Raw genomic sequence first — 19,844 nt, 5'->3', positions numbered from 1 at the left:
AACACCTGCAGTCATGACACCTTGGAGGGCTGCTAGACGAAGTGGAGTGGTAAGAACTATGACTCCAACAAGAGAAATGTCTCTTGAAACAAAAGAGAGAATTGGGAAACTTCTAGAAGATGGTAACTCTTCACGCATGGTTGCTAAAGATGTGTGCTGTTCACAGTCCGCTGTATCCAAGATATGACCAAAATACAAACAGCATGGAATGGTTGTTAAAGCCAAGCATACTGGTAGACCAAGAAAGACCTCAAATCATCAAGACAAAGAACTTAAGGCCATTTGTCTTGAAAACTGAAAAAAGTACAACTAAACAGATGAGCATAAATGGGAGGAAGCTGAAGCCAATGTATGCGACCAAACCATAAGAAATCGCCTAAAGGAAATGGCATCTTAATACTGGAAAGCTAAAAGAAAACCATCATTAACACCTAAACAGAAAATAACAAGACTGCAATGTGCTAAGAAGAGGCAATCATGGACTGTGGATGACTGGATTAAAGTTATCTTCAGTGATGAGTCAAGAATCTGCATTGGACAAGGTGATGATGCTGGAACTTTTGTTTGGTGCCGTTCCAGTGAGATTGTTGCCTGAAGAAAACAACCACATTTCCACGGTCCTTGATATGGGGCTGCATGTCGGGCAAAGGCACTAGGGAGATGACTGTGGTTAATTCTTCTATCAATGCACAAGTTTACATTGACATTTTGGACAGTTTTCTCATCCCTTCAATTGAACAGATGTTTGGAGATGATGAAATAATTTTCCAAGATGACAATGCATTGTTCCATAGGGCAAAAACAGTGAAGGCATTCCTTGGATAAATTAACATTAATGTTAGTCTTGTCTAGTCAGGAAACCTTAAAATGCATTTTTTTGTCATTTCATTTCAGCATGCCACCAAAGCAAGAAAATAAAACCACAGGACACAATGCTCATGAGTTTTTAAAAAGCCATATGCTTTATGCTATATGTGAATATAATCCATACATTGCATGCAGAATTTATTTAAAGTTGTGGACAACAGTATCATGTATTATTGAGTATCTTGTTTAGTTTATAAAGGGTCCTTTAATTTGAATTTATCTAATAATAAACATAAGTACAGAAAATGTTGTATTTTGTTTATTTATTTGCAATTTACCATAATTCCACAAATGTTCTTATTTATTTCTTTTCAATTGTGAAAATTGGGCGCTTTTTGCCCATCTGTGCAGTTAGAACACACACACACTAGTGATTACTAGGGGGCTGTTGTGCACACGTGCCCAGAGCGGTGGGCAGCCCTAGCCCTAGCCCAGGGAGCAGTTGGGGTTAGGTGCCTTGCTCAAGGGCACCTCAGTCATGGCTTTAGGCCTGGGAATCAAACCCACAACCCTCCGGTCACAAGACCAGTTCCCTACCACCAGACCATGTTTTACGTCACTATACATACAGTGGTTAACTACCTTACCTACAGTGGAATCAGTTTATGGTAATATTTTAGAGGATAGGGTGGGCTTTGATTTGATAGCAAATGTGTCCCCCCCCAATGTCAAACCCGCTCCTACGCCCTTGTTCTGGCCATCCAAAACCATTCCAATTTTTCATGTCCCCCCCCTTGGAAAAATGTATTGCCCTCTCCTGGTGTAATGTGTAGGTGTCCCAAACTTTTCATCCATATAGTGTATCGTACAGTAGCGAACCGTGACCATTATACCTGGGCCAGCCTGACCCTTTCTCCTCTTTAGAAGAAAACTTCCTGTGCTTCTGCTACCGGTGGTTCCCAATTAATTTTATTCCACAATATGTGTGTGATGTGTGTGTGTGTGTGTGTGTGTGTGTTTCCTGCCTGTGGCCAAAGTGTTGCAAAGTGTTCTTAATCTCACAGGTGGCTCCTGGTATTCTTCTGAGCTCCCTTGTGCTGGCTATAATATTTTGATTAACCCCTTGACTTTCCCAAGTTTCTAACCTTTATTTAAAGTGTATAATACTCAACTTTCCCACATTAACAAAAGAACAGCATCAAATCAGGCACCCGGGTCTTGCTTGAGAGAGGTCAGTGTGAATCTTCTTTTCTCGTACAGTTAAAACTGTCTTACTTATATAGGCTAGTGGTTTATACAAAGCTGGGACTCCACATTCCAACATAATTTTATTTCCATTTGAAACAGATCATGTAATGAAGAAATGTCTTAATTTTTAACTAAACTCAGGAAGAAGCCTCATTCAGGAAGAAGCCTCAATAATTTAGACAAAATCAGAGAAATGAAGGGGGCCCACTAGACCTTTTGACCTTTCTTCTCTGTCCAGCTCACTCATATCTACAAGAGATCTGAATTTCAGATAATTTCATTTAAATTTTAATCACTACATAAAGTATAACATAGGCCAAAGACACTACAAGCTACTTTTAAGCTTCATCTGGTTGTTACAAACACTGAACTTGTATTTACAATTAGGAATTTTGTAATAAATTATGTTTTCCCTCCCATTTAACTCTAATTGTAATTTCAATCTGAAGTTATGGTATTGGCTATTGCATGAAATGTGTACTCTGTCTGCCTTAAATTTGGCACTCAAGACAGACCTTGTGAAGCACATGTATAAAGCTCACCTCATCAACATATTGTTACTATGATGTAATAGACATTCATTCCGGAACTCTCTTGAGTCTTATGTGGCTATTAGAATTCTATTACAAGTCCAAAACTGGTTAGAATGAGTGACCGAGCAGAGGTGTCCCACGGGCGACGTCACATGGAGCGAATGGAGGTCTTCAATGAGTTTCGTATGGAGGGAAATCTCTGTGACGTGATCCTCAAGATCAGTGGTGTAGAGATCAGTGCTCACAAGAATGTCCTGTGTGTTTGTAGTGACTATTTCAGGTGAGAGAGGATTATTTCAGAGGTTGACAAAGATGTTCATTTCTAGTGTTAAAAAAGATAGTATTGTTATTAGTTGTTATTAACCCCAAATGTACTGGATATAAGAGAATGTTTTTTCCATAAGAATTTTTTCCATAAATGGAAAATAACTTAATAATATTACCTTAATAGTTTAAAAGTCTGATTTCATGATTAGGATTAGAACTAATCTTCCTTAATAACTTTCTAGTGAAATTTCAGTGACTAAGATGATCATCATTCTCAAAATCAGATAAAAAGTGAGGCAATCCTGCATTTAGTATTTTAGTATGGCCTCCAGAATCTGCCTCCCTATGCCAACATAACAGCAGCCATTCACCAGTAATACTAGCTGGAGTGGGAGAGCCCAGGACAAGGAGTCTGAGCCCATTCCTCTGTACAAAACCTCTCTGGATCAGAGTCCTGGGCCCATTCCTCTGTACAGAACCTCTCTAGATCAGAGTCCTGGGCCCATTTCTCTGTACAAAACCTCTCTAGATCAGAGTCCTGTGCCCATTCCTCTGTACAGAACCTCTCTAGATCAGAGTCCTGGGCCCACTCCTCTGTACAGAACCTCTCTAGATCAGAGTCCTGGGCCCATTCCTCTGTACAGAACCTCTCTAGATCACAGTCCTGGGCCCATTCCTCTGTACAGAATCTCTCTAGATCAGTCCTGGGTCCTTGCTTCTGGATTCACTCCACAGGTCTCCAGTAGGGTTCAGATCTGGAGATTCAGATGGACATGATAAAAACTTGATTCTTTTATCATGAACCCACTGATGGATGCTGAGATATACTTGGGAGTTTGTCCTGCTGAAAGACCAGACCTCAGCCCAATTGTAGCTTCCTGGCAGACTCAGCCAGACCTTTATTTTAAATCTGGAACTCGTGTATCTATTTATGCATTCTCTGATTGGTTGCTGGATGACTGGGAGACTTCACTTTGACTTGTATGTCATCTCATATTCATTCACCAGTGAAACATGCAGGCATGGATAACCACTTAAGCATTCCTACAAACTAAAATTAAAAATCTAAATCTACAAAGGAACACTCCTCTCTTAGAATTTGTTCATAAGACCTTTCTATGACTGCCAATGATTGTGATTGCCAATTATATTTTTGTAAATATATTTTTGTTTTTGTACAGCTTATTTTTCAGTGTGAACCCGTGAAGCTACATTTCCCCCAGAGCCCACTTCATGATCCAGAACATAAGAATAATAAATAAATCATTCCAAAGGCATCAAATTACAAACTCAAACATCTGTATCCTTCCTCCACAGGACACTGTTCACCAGTGACTGGAGCCCTCCAGAGAAGCGTGTCTACAACATCCCTGGTGTCTCCCCACATATGATGCAGCTGATCGTTTATTATGCCTACACACTCTCAGTGCCCATAAATAAAGACAACGTGGAGGAGCTGCTAGCAGCTGCAGACCAGTTCTTAGTCTCGGGCCTCGTACGTGCCTGCTGCCAGTTCCTAGAAGATCAGATGGATGTGGAGAACTGCATAGGCATCTTCAAACTGGCTGACACTTACTGGTGCCCGGACCTGCGGGAGAAAGCCCACCTGTTCATCCTTCACCACTTTGAAGAGGTTGCACGTGTGTCAGAAGAGTTCCTGGAGGTGCTGCTGAACTAGCTGAGTGGGTTCATTAAGAAGGACGCACCCATGCACACATACACACATGCAGATACATACATCACGTATGCTCACACACACACACACACACACACACACACACACACACACACACACACACACACACACATTCAGTAAGGCAGTCTTACCTTCACTCTTATGACTCATCATGCCCTGGGCACATGTACAGACACACATAGTGCTTACACTCTGTTTGAGATGCTTAAGATGTATTAAATAATTGACACACTGCACATTTAAAATGGTTTTTATTATATTTTTTTATTTTTAGGCCTCTGCCCCCAGTTCTCGGTGAAATCAACACTGTCATCCCCACCCCAGCGTCACCAGCCATAACCAAAACGCTTGTTTGCCAGGACGTTATTTTAGAGAATTTTAGTCTTTATTTTTTCCTACATTTGCATTTTTAATTACTACTACTACTGCTAATATTTGTAAACAGCCAATCATAAACCAGTTTACTTAGGATTGCTTACAATACCAATCAGCCAATAAGACTCCAGTTTACTCTCAGCAACCCAACATACCCACCTCTGATTGGCTCTGATTGGAGGGACTTACAATGAAACACAGTTTGTACTGTCATAGTACTGGCAGTAAAACCTATATAAAAATGGCATCTCTGTATTTTTTTTTCTTTTTCATTTTCTTTCTTGGATCATTCTGTTTCTGTGTTGAATACTGAAATGTGTAAATGCTGTTTGTACTTTTTATTGGTGCTATTTTTAAATTAGTTAATTTTCAAAACTAGAAAAGCCTAGCTATATACCTTGTGTGTATGTTGTGTATATATGCCTTGTGACTTGTATTTATTGAAGATATAAATGATAAATACTAATTATAGATATATGAAAATTTTTCTAAAGCATTAAGAATAAAAAAGCATTTATTTGGAATTGTTCAAAATATACAGGTTTAAAATACTTTTTCAATTTTAGATACTGTCTCTGAGAATCTTTTTTGTGTTTATAATGTCATGGTATTTCCATGGGAAGAGAGATCCATTGTCATGACAAAAGCATTTTAGGATTGCATCGAGTCTTTTCCATTAATGTTTCATTCATTTCTGTGAGAATAAAATTTGTTATGAATTTGTTTAGTAAGTCGTGTTTTACCTTTTTGCTTAATATACAGATTTATTATCTTGTTTTTTTGTACATTTTTAATCAACTTCTTTCTTCTATTTATTGGGTATAAAATCTCTCCCTTGTATTTTTTAGGGTTATCAGAGAGATGTCAATCGTTTCTATTGTTCTTATTGCTCTGTATAGTTTTGTTGTTTTTTAAGGAGATTCATAAGAAATTTGTCCATTAAACTCTCCAACTGGGCTATATATTAGTTCTTTAATGTCTATGTAGCTCCACTTTTTTGTAGATTGTAGAATGCAGAACAGAAGCCCACTTTGCGCCACCCCCCCCCCCCCCCCCCCCAGCCCGTGGCGCCGCCTGATAAAAACTCACACAGCCACGAACTTAATGTGTTTTGTACCTTGTGTATATAAACGGTATGTAAAGTTACAAAACCCAAAGTGAAACACCAACTATTGTCCCAAACGAACAGGGTTGCCAGGTCCTACAAAAATATCCCGCACAAAGTCAGTGTAAAACCGCCCTTCAGATTGCGCTTGCACGAATACTCCAGTAAAATGGTGGCTCGTCTACTCCGGCCAATCTAACTTGGCTCATGCATGCTCCCAAGTTAAAATTGTATTCGCATTTTTTTAAAGCAGGAAAATATTTTTACAGGTCCTGTAGCAAACTGCTACATCATCAAAGGTTAGTTATTAGTTGCTATTATAAAAAATCAGGATTCACCACTTCTGTCTAAAGTGCTGAACAGATTGTTTGTTTTGAGGGCTTCTAAAATTATAGACAAATGCATAGACATCTATTAACAGGTTAATAAGCAACGACTGGTCATCTTGTAAAAATACCTTGTCCTTTATTGAGAGGAAAGTAATAAATTAAACAGAAATGTACAATCACTCTGCCACCCGCTCCCCTCCCTCCTCAGTTTGCAAGGCATTTAAGCATGCATATAGATGTATATAAAAGAAACAATTGGTACGTAGCATCATTTAAGCAAAAAATACAAAATAAAAACAAGAATACATGTATGATCGTAACATTTTTACGACTAATAGTACAAATGTGATCTTCAAGATCTCCACACTTTTTGTAACTGCAAAATATGTTTTTTTTTAATGTGACGTTAACGTATTTAACGATAACTAAGGAAAAACTGTGTATGTATTACAGTGCTTGTGTAGTTTAGCTCCCCATGGACACAAGTGCTTAATGTGTTATAGCTCACTTTCGAGATACTGCAGGTTGGCTACACTTTAATCTATGGAATGCAGAAAGATATTCTTTCAGATCAGTCTGTGCAAGAACACACATGACTGCTTTGTCAGACCTTTTTGTTTTGGTCACCACTGCAGACATATTGTGCACTCCAATGAAGATGGATGCATCAAAGCTCTTTGAAATTGGCGGTCACACCATACAGCTTTAAAAAAATAGCCTAATGGAATGACACTGGCTGTATTAATTTTGGATCTAGGGAGGGAGAAATTAAAAGCTCCATAGAGATTTATCTTTGAATTAATTACCAAAATAATGACAGCTCTGAATTTAAGTTTGCATTATACATTCTGATATTAAATTGTAAAACCATTTAACCAAGCACAACTCTAAAGCATACAACTATATAAAATCTTTAACCAGCGAAACAATACGACAAAAGCCTTATCCCTGCACAGAGAATATATCTAGATCTGGTAGAAAAAAACAAAAAAATACTAAAATTTTTTGTTCTAATATGTGTAAAAATAGCCAAACAAGATCATAACTTTTCCTCACAATTTTCCTTCCCTTTCTATTTTTTCTTGTACCCATCCATCCAAACGCAACACCCTTCTAAGTGGACTCAGTGAAGTCCCTGCAGATCCCCCGTACTATGGGCAGCTCCAGCTGCTCCAGGCCCGTGAACTCGCGTGTGAAGAAGGTGTGCGTGTCTTTTGGCTCCGACGCCATCGCTCTCAGGTCCTCCATCGGAGCCCAGGCCACACCCACGGAATAGACTGTGATCCCTACAAGGACCAAAGATTGACTGATTAGGGAAGTATTGTTCAACAAAATGTTACAACACACCAAAATGTGTCATAATTAGAACACACTGTCTTAGCATTTAATTTGAATCCATATCTTATTTCATATGTGGATTAGGCAAAATTATTGCTTTGTTTTCTATGCTCATAGAGTTAAAGGGAGACAGTATTGGATCAGTTTAACGACATTTTATCGTCTAAATGTATGATGCTACCGCACGGTGAAAATGACCAATTTAGAGGTTTTCCTTTGTACTTACCAGTTCAGTGAAGTGAAATAGTAATATTTTACGATTTTTTTGGTTTATACTAAAATCAGTACACGACCCATGGTAATTACTGCTAAAGCACCGTCCCTTCATATGGGTTAATAACGCCGCCGTGAGGAGAATCTAAAGCTGGACGTGCGCGCGTGAGTGACTAAGCAACCTAGCTAACTCACATTAAGCTAAGCTAAATATCCAGACCTCATTTAACGGCTTGACTGGAAAGCCAAAAATTATTATTCGTTTCAACTTAATTTGTAGTCCAAAATACTACAAATGTATTAGATACTACTTGGCACCCACAGGATTATTGTATAAAATTTTATTTTTAAAAGGGTACCTACATCTGTATTACCTATGCTAGCATACTAGCCGGGTAGGTTGCCTCCTAGAAGTTTTCACCAGAGACGGGAAGTATATAATTTATGAGCTTAGCTAGCCAAAAGGCTTTATGCGTCATTTGTGGTTCTTCAGTAGCTGTATCTATACATTTCGGTGTTCACAATCATAACGAAACATTACAAACTTCACGAACAAAGCTAGCTAGATGGTTAATATAGTGATCTCACTAGTTACAAGGGTAGAAATGATTTAAACACTGATAACATCAGTCGGCAATGTTGTCTAAGATACAATTCGAATATGTTAATACACTGCAGAGTCCAACTGTGTAATTACTCTAGATATAATTCCAGAAGCTGTTCCCTAAAACGACTACAATCCCTCTACCCATTTGTCCTGAGAGAAAACCAGAGTGGTATTGGGCATCAAAAGCATGCGTATGCGTATTCCGTAGCTTGACTGAGTAGGTTTTTATGTAATAATCATCCATTGAACGTGGACTAACTTGTCTAATGGACTAACTTGTCATCTCCACAATATATAAAGGCCCAATGAAAAACCTATGATTAGTTCAGGACAAATTACTTACCCTCCCTTTGTGCAGCTATTGCTGGCCCTCTGACATCATCATAGGACTGGCCATCAGTGATTATGATGAGGAATTTCCTGCCTATGCCCATGGTGCGGGGCTGGAACAGATTCTCCACAGCATATGTGATGGCATCTCCTGTGGCTGTACCACCACTCATGTATTGGATGTTCTGGATAGCCCTCAAGGCATCATCTTTTCTTAGGTTTTCATTAAACCCAAATTCCATCCTTTGGTCATAGGTGAACTGGACAGCTCCAACCCGTGATCCGATTTCAGAAATGTCAAAGTTGCGGGAAATGGCTGCAAGGAGGTTTAGCACCAGTCTGAAGTTTGCATCACCAACACTGCTGGAACCATCAATCAGGAAGCCCAGATTAACTGAGTTATAGCATGTCTTGCTGCAGAGCAACTGGTCAATAGAGCAGACCTTCTGCGCCAGAGGCTTTACAAACTTGTTTGTAGTGAACCAACTGGGCATGGTCATAGTGAAGAAGCCATTGTCTTTGCAGACTGCCTGTGAGACATATGAAAATATAACACTTCAACATTTCACCATTTTAACAACAACTCCAGAGTGTTGTTTAATTAATCTTGCCTCACCTCAGGGACTTACCTTCTTCATGAAATCCTGATCTCTCACCATTGCCATCTCCTCAGGGATAGGCTTGGCCACAGTCACAACAAAGACATTGATACCAGATTCTCTAGCCATTACAGCTGCATCTTCCAGATTGTCAGAGGGCCATCCATCAACAAAGGCTACAATAATTCGTGGATGACCTCTTCGCACTCCATAATCAGGATTGAAGAAATTCCTTACAGTGTGTACTACTGCCTTGCCTGTACATAAGAGAACTCAGATTTGCTTAGGTTTCTTAGACATATAAAGAATATCAACTGGGTTTGGTTGAAGGTTCAGACAAGTTATACATGGCCCGATTATGGTTATGACTGTTGTGTAAAACTGTGTGTTGGATGTGAAGGTAGACACCTGTGTTGGTGTTGCCCCCTACGTAAGCAATCTCTTTCAGGGCAAACATCACATCTTTGGGCATGCTGTAGTTTCCTAAGTAGAATTCAATTCTTGGTGTCTCACTGGAAAGGTAAACATGACAAAATAATGGTTCTGGCATAGAATGAAGACATAGCAGATCATCATTTAAACAAAGTCTTCCTGTATACCTGGCTTGCACCACCCCCACACGTGGGCCATCTGGTCCAACTTTTAGCATTGCTGCTAGTCTACTAATAAAGTTCTTCTGCAGGTTGAAGCGACGATGCCCTATGTGGTAACTGCTGTCCAGGACAATAGCTATATCCACCTGGCAGTCTGCAACAAGATAAAAGTCCTCACTCTGGTCCACTCATTAAAAGTAATGAATAAAATGTCCCTTTAAAGTTGGGATCTACACACCTCTGTTTTCTGATGTTGGAATTTTTTTCAGGTTCTTCTTAACAGTTTTTTTTGCTGAAATATATAAAAAAAGGTGTTCAGAACAAACTACAAATTTGAGTATTGTTCTTTCTTATAATATTTCTTATTGATTACCTGCTCCAGGTGGTGGGATAACAGAGCTGATAGTTTTGCTGGATACTTCCATAGGTGAGCTGATAGTTCCTGGAAAAGAGTTGAGATGCATAAGTCCATGCTACTTGTGGCACTGTTAATTTTCCATATTTAAATCATATTCCTAACAATACCACTTTGGTACTACAAATTCATTACATACATACATTATATATACATACATACATTATATATACATACATACATTATATATATATATATATATATATATATATATATATATATATATATATATATATATATATATATATATATATATATTAATATCCACCCTAAGCAATGTGACCCAACTGCTAATGCTAAATAGGTGAATATCCATTTGCTAATGAGTGCATATCATTCCAGGCGTTCCTGCTGCAGAAAGTACACATCACCACCTACTGGCCACAGTGAAAGATGTAGTCCAACGGGACAGTTCTTGAGATTGGATGCCATGTGCGTAGGAGCTGAGGTAGCTAGTCCTGCCTGGTTGTTTATGAACCTCCAGAGGGCCCCCCGAAACACCTATAATCCCACTGGAAGAAAGGGATATCTGGTTCATAAAATGTTAAGAAATATAATTTTTCCTATTTTGCTTTTCTATCTCGTGATTAATCTAAAACAAAATTTGTAATGTAGAAATAATGAGAATTATTAACTTGATAATTATTCTCAAGTAATGAGAATTTTAAATAAGGATTAGGTTTGGGTAGAACAGTCACAAAAGTCAAAATAGCTCAGTCCCTGATGACGACCCTCCAATTTGGTCTGTGTTGGGTAATTTTTATCCTGATAACTAAGCCACATTGTAACCAAATTAGAAAGATGTTCTCATATAAGCAGGTAGTGAAGATTATAACTAACTGCAGAACGTTTTAGATAACTAAAGAACAGAAGGGCTATGCACAGTGTTGTTTAACAACGAGAACTTTTCACAAAATTGCTGTGAATGCTTTTGTTTCATTAATTATATTTATTTATACATCCTCACTGCACATTCTTTACCTATGCACGCCGGCACCACAAATGCTGGAGACTGAGGCATATACCCCTGAACCGAACACAGACAATTTCCACAGAGAGCAGTTGGCAGGACAGAGTACCAGCTGAGTTACGTCTGGCAGGTCAGCTGCGCGGGTCTCACAGGTAATGGGTTTTGGAACTAAAATTGTAGACAAAATGACAAAGAAACTTGACATTTGAAACTATACAGTTTTCATAAATATGAAATACAATTTCATAAAATAATGTATTAATTACATATACAATAATGCAGTAATAAATAATAAAGTATTTATAACAAATGTAATGAATTATAATGAACATTTATAAACTTGAATATAGTCGAAAAGTTAAGAAGATTAGTATGAGAGAATAGTTGGAAAAGTTTTATGATAAAGTGTAGTGACAAACCACTTAATTCAGATCCGAAACTGCTGCATGTCAGAGACAAAGTGCCTATTAAAAAAATAACAGTTAAAAAAAACTACATATATAATATGATATATAAACATCTAAAAATAACATTTGTGATCTTTATGTACACACACGCACGCACACACGCACACACAAAGATTATAATAGACCCCAAGCCTACCCAACAAAAGAAGAACTGCAGACTGCATTGACATGGTTAAAGAAGACATCTGCAGAGATACACAGCAAGAAATTCATGCCAGAGCAGTCATAGCTCAGAAAATCTTAACATTACATCTGTTAACTGCAGTTAGGCATGATTATTCCTAACTGAGTTAAATTTATGCAGAAAGTTTTAAGTTGCCTTCTGTTCCCAAGAATTGAATATTTGATTCTAAAATGTGGTTTTAATATTTGGTTTTCAGGCAACAGTGAAATTGAACAATATTGCAAGAAAATTCTAAGTCTGAGACATATTAATCAAAAGCAGCAACATTTTTAGTACATACCTCAACTAACACATACTAAAAAATACACATTTTGAAATATGAATATTAAAATGGACAAACATTTAAATGAACAAAAATGATGTTAGAATTAAAGCAAGCTTACAGATAAGATATAAAAAGTTGTCTCTTTTGATTTCCAGTCTCAGAAATTTCAGTGAGTGAAAAGTAATTCCTTTATGGGTTATATTCCAGGATTGTCTGAAAACTCAGGGTAGCACAAGTCCTTTAAATAAGGTCCCTCAAAACCTTGGTGATCTGATGACATCACAGAAGGCGGCTCTTGCAGCTGCACTACCTGAGAAGGATTTTGTGATCCCAAGAAAAGTAGTACTAAGGTTAATCTGTATTCCCCATACCTTTTGAGTGGAGTATTATTTATTCTATAACCTTTGCACAATGAAACTGTATTATGCTCTTTGCAAATATTATTAGTGCATGTTGCAGAAAGCATTGAGATCAGGAACGGAGAAAGAGGTTTTTTAATCTGAAGAGAGAACTCAGTGTTGTAGAGGCTTCATTGCGCCGTCATGAGCTCCAGCAAATACAGGTTACCAATGTTAGTGTTTCAACACTAGTTTCTTTGAACCCAGGTTTCAACACATGTTTGCAGAATGGTTGTAGAACTATTAATGTTGTTACTGGACAGAATAAGTTTCATAAGCTACATATAATGGAAATCCAATCATACAAGTTACGGCAGATACACTGAGCTTACATCTAAAAGAGTAACATGCATTCTTTATAAAATTTAAATCCACCAGTGCAAGACAGTGATTGTCTTCATATTTTTGATTCATCAGAGACCTTACTGAATATTTTAGTCATGGGTTGTCAAGATAAATTTTACTGAATGTCTGTGTTAATAGTTTTATTTTTACTGCTAAGAAAAACCTGATGGGTTTGACCTGTTTCAGTCTTTCTTAGCAGTAAAAAGTAGTAAGTCTGAGTTTACATAGGGATAAGAGTGTTAATGATGTTCTAAAATAGGTATCAGAAATTATGTTGCATGTCAGACATGAGAAGAACACAGACTGTCCAAGGTTGGTGGAACAGGGCTTTACCTTGTTAGCAGTCCTGCAGTTTAAAAATTCTTGTCGCTGTGCCAGTAAAAAACAGCTCGCTGTCTCTAAAACACACACCCATACACACACGCACACACAGATTAATGAAAGATTAAATGTAAAAAAAAAGCAAAAGAACGTGTACAACATTTACGGGGAGCAAACGTAAGGAGGAGGAACCTCAACTGAAAGCTATTGTGCTATTGTTACAGTAAATGGTTAACTTGAGAAAATTGTGTGGCAGTTCATAATGAATAGTTCCATTTGTTAGTAAACTACACTCAAAGTTTATTAATTGGTAGATATTTATATTTGGGCTGAAATGGCAAACTAGGAATAAATTGTTCAGTTTGTCTTAATTCCCTTAACACTGAACAGAAAATGCATGTTTTTGAGTTCACAGAAATGATCAGAAATTAGTTTTATCCCAGGCTAGCATTTAAAGTTTATGTTTTGAATTGTGATTTATTCTAAATTTCTGCGTATTTAAATCTTTTATCAAGTGAAAATTTCCATGTTAAAACCAGGCACCCTAACAGCAAAATAATATGCTGCTGTTTACCATGCAATCTCTTGGCTTGATGGCTTTACTAATTAGGTGCAGTGGAAGCTTATATGAGAATGTGGTGTGCGACAAGGTGCTTATTCAGAGAGACAGATGAATACCACTCAAAGAACGACACCTGATCCATCTGTTATGGTCTACATAGAACAACTGTTCATTGTAATGACTGGGAACCCTCCCAGTTTCTCAATTAATGAATATTTCATGGCAAAGAAAGTCTGGGGCTAAAATGGGCTCTGACAACAAAATTCTTGTGAAGGTTTTGACGACAGATCATCTAACCTTTCAGACTATGTGTGATACACTGATAACATTAAAGATGGGTAAAATCATTCTTTATTATGCACATAAGCTTGACTAAATACAAGCTGTAAAGACTTCTGGGTTAACTGAGCATGTGCTAAAACACTGGTCTGGCACATAAGTAAGTCTTGTACTGAAGTAGATGTTTCACATTAGTGCTACGATCTACATTATATCTATTCATGTCTAGCCCTGGGAAGAATAAATAAATTTTACTTGCCACAATTTGTACTATGATTAAAAGGCTAGTGTGACATTTAATTGGACTTGTGAATTACAAGTAAAATCTACTTGATTTTATTTGATTCATCAAGAGAAACTTGGGGGCAAAATGAACTTCATATTTCACTACCTTAAATTGACGTTCATCTCATTGTCCTTGGGAAAGCATTAAACCCGAACATTTGATTTTTAAGCAATTTGATTTTTTTGCAGCACTTGCTCCTGTTCAGACAGGGGAAGATCACATATGTGCTTGAGGCTGAATTTAGAAAATTTGCCCAAATGAGATACTGAACTTAAGAAGATATGAAACACTTATTTATTTAGTTATCACTTAGGCCAAAGCTGCACTTTCACGTGCTGTACGATGTGAAAATACCAGAGATCCACTGCTTTCTACAGAGGAATGCAGGACCTGCTGCATCAGTCCGTATAAATAGCATTTGGTGTCTAATACTTCGATGGATGTCTCATTTAGGCAACCATCTTCACCTACACAAATATTATCCCTGGCTAATGTAATATAGCCTGTAGGCCAAATTTCTCTGCTAGGGTGAGAAATGTATTTTTCCAAAATAAAAGTTATTTTTCACTCTGCATGTCTAAAACATTAACCAGAACATACTGGGTTTCACTATTAACAAAGAAGAGTGCAGATATCATGTCTTCTTTTGGTTGAGAATCATCTCCATTCCATGTTCCACATAGGTTGAGCAATAAAAAAACCCACAGGAGAAAAGCAGACATTTCACATTAGCACTATGGTGCTTTTCTTCCCATAGCAGACGTTCCACCGTTATGAAATGTGCAATTCCTTCTTGCCTTGATGCACATTTTAGAGAGGCGATGAAGGTGATGTTGGTCCATGTGTTTTTGCCATGCTTTGGCATGGTGGTCTCACAGTTTGTTACCATGTGCCTCTCCCCTTTCATTTTGTGGTTACTTTGTTTAATTTTGAAATATATATATTTGACAGACATTAAGGCATTTGTAATGTGGAGCTTGCCTGTCTCAAAATACCACAATTCACATAATATTTCCATTAATGCCAAAGGGTTATTCATGAATTAAACATTAGGTGGGTAGGCCTAAAGTTTTCAAGTTAGGCCTCAGCCAGTTCACATTTTTTAATTTACATATCCAGGCTTCAGGAATTTAAGGGATGTTTTTTTGTCTGAATAACTGATAGAAGATACTTTCCTTTCTCTTATCATAAAATCAAGGATGTTAATTCTCATACTTTTTCTACTCTTCTTCAGTCTTCTCCCTACTCCTGTCCTGATGACATTCGGTCTCCACCATAATGGCACCATCTCTGATATTCTTGAACAATTGAAGTCATTACTCTTTAAATGACTTAATCTGACCATTCCTACCTGACCTCTGTGTTTTGAAAACCACAGGCAGAAGTTTGGATTGTCTTAGGTATAGTGCTTTAAATGCTGCCAGTTTACTGTACATTTCATCATTAATGACACTGAACATACACCCCAACTTCTATAATCTAAAAACTTAACATTAATTAACAAACTTATTCATACTCAATCTGCGACCACTCCCTGCACTGCTGATCAGTGTAGATTCTTTCATATTTTTCAAAGACAAAAATAGTAAAATCTATCAACATTTCCTCTCGACCCCTTAACACCTGACTAGAGTAACATTCATCTTACCAGAGCTCAAACATTTATTGCTAAGTCAAATTCATCTCCCCATCAGCTCGAAGCTGCCACTCCCCCACTTCTTAAGAAGTATGATTCAGTTATCTCAGACCCTATCTGTCATTTCATTAATCTCTTACACATTTCTTGCTTCAGGTTACATCCTTGCAGCCCTAAAAACTCCTGCTGTCATTAGCATTCTTAAGAAACCTGCTCTGCAGTCAGCCACCCTTGAACTCCATCATCCTCTTTCTAATCTGCCTTTCATAGCCAGGCCATTATATTCATGGTTTCTCAACTGTAGTCTTTCTGGATAAGCAGCAATTTTTTTTATTTCCAAGCATGGATTGCTAACCATGCTTAGCACTGAAGCTACCTTTTTGTGGGTTTTAATGTTCTCCTTTCTACTGATAGTGGTGATCTGAGTATTGTTCTTTCAGCGCTTGATACGGTTAATTATGACATACTTATCTCCCGCATTTCAACTACTGCCATTCCTGACAGTGTTCTCACCCATTTCATATCCTATATTAGTAACAGATTTGGTTACCCATGGTAAGTATAATCTGCTGTAAGTGCTGTCATACAAAATGTCCCTCAGGATCCATCCTTAACATTCTCCTATTCATCATCTGTATGTTCCCCCTCAGTCAATTGTGCACCATCATGGACTTCATTTATACTGATAATGTTATGCTGAGATGTCAGATCTACATCAGCAACAAAGCCATCACTAGTAACATAGCTAGCTACAGATTCATATGACAACACTGGCTATTTAAGACATGGGTAAGAAAATAAAATGAACCTCTCTGTAAATATGATCATGCTGGTTATCTGTTAGCTAGTTAGTAAAAAAAAAAAAAAAGTAAAAAATGTAAATGTGCCATATTCTGTCAATTGTGATTTTTTCACCACAATTGAAATTTGTCCTCCGCTTTTAACCCAGCTGTGCAGTTAGAACACACACACAGACACACTTGTGATTACTAGGGGGCTGTGGATCACACGTGCCCAGAGCGGTGGGCAGCCCTAGCCCGGGGAGCAGTTGGGGTTAGGAGCCTTGCTCAAGGGCAGCTCAGTCATGGCCTCAGGTCTGGGATTCGAACCCACGACCCTCCGGCCAGAAGACCAGTCATGCCCAGTCATGTTAGATTAGTCATGATAGACAGTTTCTTGGCTATCTAACCTACAACTTGAAATCTACCAAATCAGTTACTAATATAGGATATTTAAGTTGGACTTTGCTGTTTCATTTTCTGTGAAGTGTTGCTGGTACCCTTCTTATCCTGTTCCTTTTGGTGTGGAGCTGGCATTTCCTCTCTGAAGCTCTCCGGATGAACCTGAACATCATCAGAGTAGGCTACAGCGGCACTTGTGGAGTGGCTCTCTGAGCTGCGCTGGGTCTTAGGCAGAAGAACAGAGCCTGCAGATCCTTCCGGATCTTGAAGCTCATGCCAATATAAATGAAAGGATTGTAGAAACTGGCTGACTTGGCAAAGAGGCTGTCCAGGATATTATTGAGTGTGTGTACTTGGTAGCCCCAGGCAGGCCACATGAAGATGACTGCTTATGGGGACCAGGCCAACAGGAAGGCTGCACACACAATGAAGGACACCTGTAGGGCTCAAACAATCAAGGAAGTGTGTATTCATTGACAGAAGAAAAAAAATGATATATAATATATAGGAGTGGGCCCAGGTTATGAAAGCATTGATCTTACTTGTGAGTGGAGCTGATAGAGCAGATAGACACATTTCTAAAATGTAATAATGAAGTAATCATTTAGTTTTTCCTTTTTTCTGAATCTTAGACATCAGAGAATCAAATCAAATCAAATATATTTATATAGCGCTTTTCACAACACATGTTGTCACAACACATCACAATCGCTTTACAGGATTTACAAGGTTAACAATACTATGGGTCCAAATCCCTAATGAGCAAGCCAAAGGCGACAGTGGCAAGGAAAAACTCCCTAGATGGTGGGGAATAGGAAGAAACCTTAGGAGGACCAAGACTCAAAAGGGAACCCATCCTTCATTGGGCGGCCCGTTAACACACAAATTACACAAAAACAAATTATACAGACGAATACACAAGTCACAAACAAATCACACAATCAGGCTAAGTATAAGGTAACAAACAATTAAAAAGAGAACCTGGCCTGGTCCAGACAAATTCCTACAATCCATATCAGATTGTCTTTCAATCCTTTCGATCATTTCACCATATCTTATTTTACTTTATTATTCACACCATTTCACTTTATCAAGATAAACTGTAAAAAACTCACAGTAGTGATCAGACTTTTATAATCACACCATACCTTTGAAACTGTCTCCAGCTCAAGAGCAGTGATGCAGCCTAGAACACAGAGAAACACTGAGAACAGTGTGAAAGCTGTGACAGCCAACAGGATGCGTGCTGGTATGATGAGCTAAAGGACAAGACCAAACACTTGGAATATGAAGGTTGCTCTCTAGTGTATGCTGATTTATCTATCATTTGTACTGCCAAATAAGATCCAATTTTCTAACACAAGCCTGAAAATCATATCCACCAATTTATTAAAGACTTAAAACCTGCAAAAATTTCTCAATTTGAAGAAAAAAACAGCAGTCACCAGTTGTCCACAGAAGGAAGAGGAAATCTGGTCACGTCTGTGATCTGTAAGAAAAAAATGTTTAAGGACAAACGTCTGGCAAGCCTGGATACCTGCTGTGGAAAGCCAAGATAAAAATGCATGGCAAAGTCATGAGACAAGACAACCAGGGAGCAACTTATCAGTGCTAAAACTGTTCATGGTTGGGAGATCAAAAGAACATAATTGGCTCTGCTTTTTGTGAGTGTGATGATGCAAAGTGATCAAGGTCAGAAATGGCTAGCTATAGTGATCATATTTGGCTGTTTGCAGTAGCTCAAAAAGGTGGGGTGGTTCACTGCTCTTACCCTGACAGAAGGGTATTTATCTCACAATAGCAAGCCCGGCTAACGGGGTGGGAATTTGATCTGACCAAACTAAGAAGACAAAAGCAGACTAAAATGAATCAAAAGTCCACTAGTGGCTTTCACTGACTCCAGCTGCAGCGAGCACCTGGACTAAGTATTGGGAATCCAAAGGTCTGAGGTCTTGGCAGTACTGGGGCATACCATGCAGAGGCCAGTATCCTTTGATGTAGCAAATGACACTGATGGCTGAGAGCATGTTGATGCTGATTATGATGAAGAACAGAATAAAGAATTTGTCCACCTGGCCCAGGTACAACATTGAGGCTGTAATTGCTCGAGTGTGTCATCACCCATTAACCAGTCCATGAGGAGTAGGCCAGCCAGATTAGAAGATAACTGTACACATGCCTGAGTTTTGGAATGAGTTCAAATGATACAGCTCTTTTCTATTCCCTCCCCTCATTAACCACTTCTATGATATGACAAATCCTGAAAAACTCACGTAGAAGCATTACTAATTCAGCAGAAAGATTTTTGAGATGAGGTATGATTATATATATATATATATATATATATATATATATATATATATATACACACACACACACATTATGTCCACATCAGACAAACTAGGCTTACTTGACTAAACAAGTCTGCACCAGTTGTATCAGTACTGTCACCGCATATGAGGTTATGCACAATGTAATTTCCTAATTCTATTTAT

General features: G+C 38.1%; 2 protein-coding genes across 2 annotated transcripts; one reads left to right on the top strand and one right to left on the bottom strand.

The window, feature by feature from the left end:
* The first annotated feature begins 2,701 nt into the window (after nt 1-2,701).
* LOC143480271 (kelch-like protein 10) lies at nt 2,702-5,306 on the top strand. The gene is made up of 3 exons (XM_076977860.1): nt 2,702-2,868; nt 4,173-4,537; nt 4,826-5,306. Exons 1-2 carry the CDS (start codon nt 2,702-2,704, stop codon nt 4,531-4,533), a joined length of 528 nt encoding a protein of 175 aa, XP_076833975.1. The 3' UTR covers nt 4,534-4,537; nt 4,826-5,306.
* Nucleotides 5,307-6,471: 1,165 nt separating this feature from the next.
* coch (coagulation factor C homolog, cochlin (Limulus polyphemus)) lies at nt 6,472-12,585 on the bottom strand. The gene is made up of 12 exons (XM_076977790.1): nt 12,460-12,585; nt 12,029-12,077; nt 11,845-11,889; nt 11,437-11,593; nt 10,834-10,967; nt 10,414-10,482; nt 10,279-10,332; nt 10,047-10,194; nt 9,856-9,959; nt 9,478-9,704; nt 8,862-9,378; nt 6,472-7,646 (listed from the first exon to the last, which is right to left on the bottom strand). Exons 2-12 carry the CDS (start codon nt 12,075-12,077, stop codon nt 7,474-7,476), a joined length of 1,677 nt encoding a protein of 558 aa, XP_076833905.1. The 5' UTR covers nt 12,460-12,585; the 3' UTR covers nt 6,472-7,473.
* Nucleotides 12,586-19,844: the final 7,259 nt, after the last annotated feature.

This window comes from Brachyhypopomus gauderio, chromosome 17, assembly GCF_052324685.1.
Source record: "Brachyhypopomus gauderio isolate BG-103 chromosome 17, BGAUD_0.2, whole genome shotgun sequence".
In the NCBI taxonomy this organism is placed as follows: Eukaryota; Metazoa; Chordata; class Actinopteri; order Gymnotiformes; family Hypopomidae; genus Brachyhypopomus; species Brachyhypopomus gauderio.
The sequence above is the reverse complement of the archived record's forward strand: the minus strand, read 5'-3'. Positions and strand labels throughout refer to the sequence as shown.

Excerpts from the sequence above, each read along its gene's own strand:
- LOC143480271 (XM_076977860.1), top strand. The coding sequence starts at position 2,702 with ATGAGTGACCGAGCAGAGGTGTCCCACGGGCGACGTCACATGGAGCGA. Across the intron at positions 2,869-4,172 it reads GTTTGTAGTGACTATTTCAG|GACACTGTTCACCAGTGACT; the intron begins GTGAGAGAGGAT and ends CTTCCTCCACAG.
- coch (XM_076977790.1), bottom strand. The coding sequence starts at position 12,077 with ATGTCTTCTTTAACCATGTCAATGCAGTCTGCAGTTCTTCTTTTGTTG. Across the intron at positions 9,705-9,855 it reads AGGGGGCAACACCAACACAG|GCAAGGCAGTAGTACACACT; the intron begins GTGTCTACCTTC and ends TCTTATGTACAG. Across the intron at positions 7,647-8,861 it reads AATAGCTGCACAAAGGGAGG|GGATCACAGTCTATTCCGTG; the intron begins GTAAGTAATTTG and ends TGGTCCTTGTAG.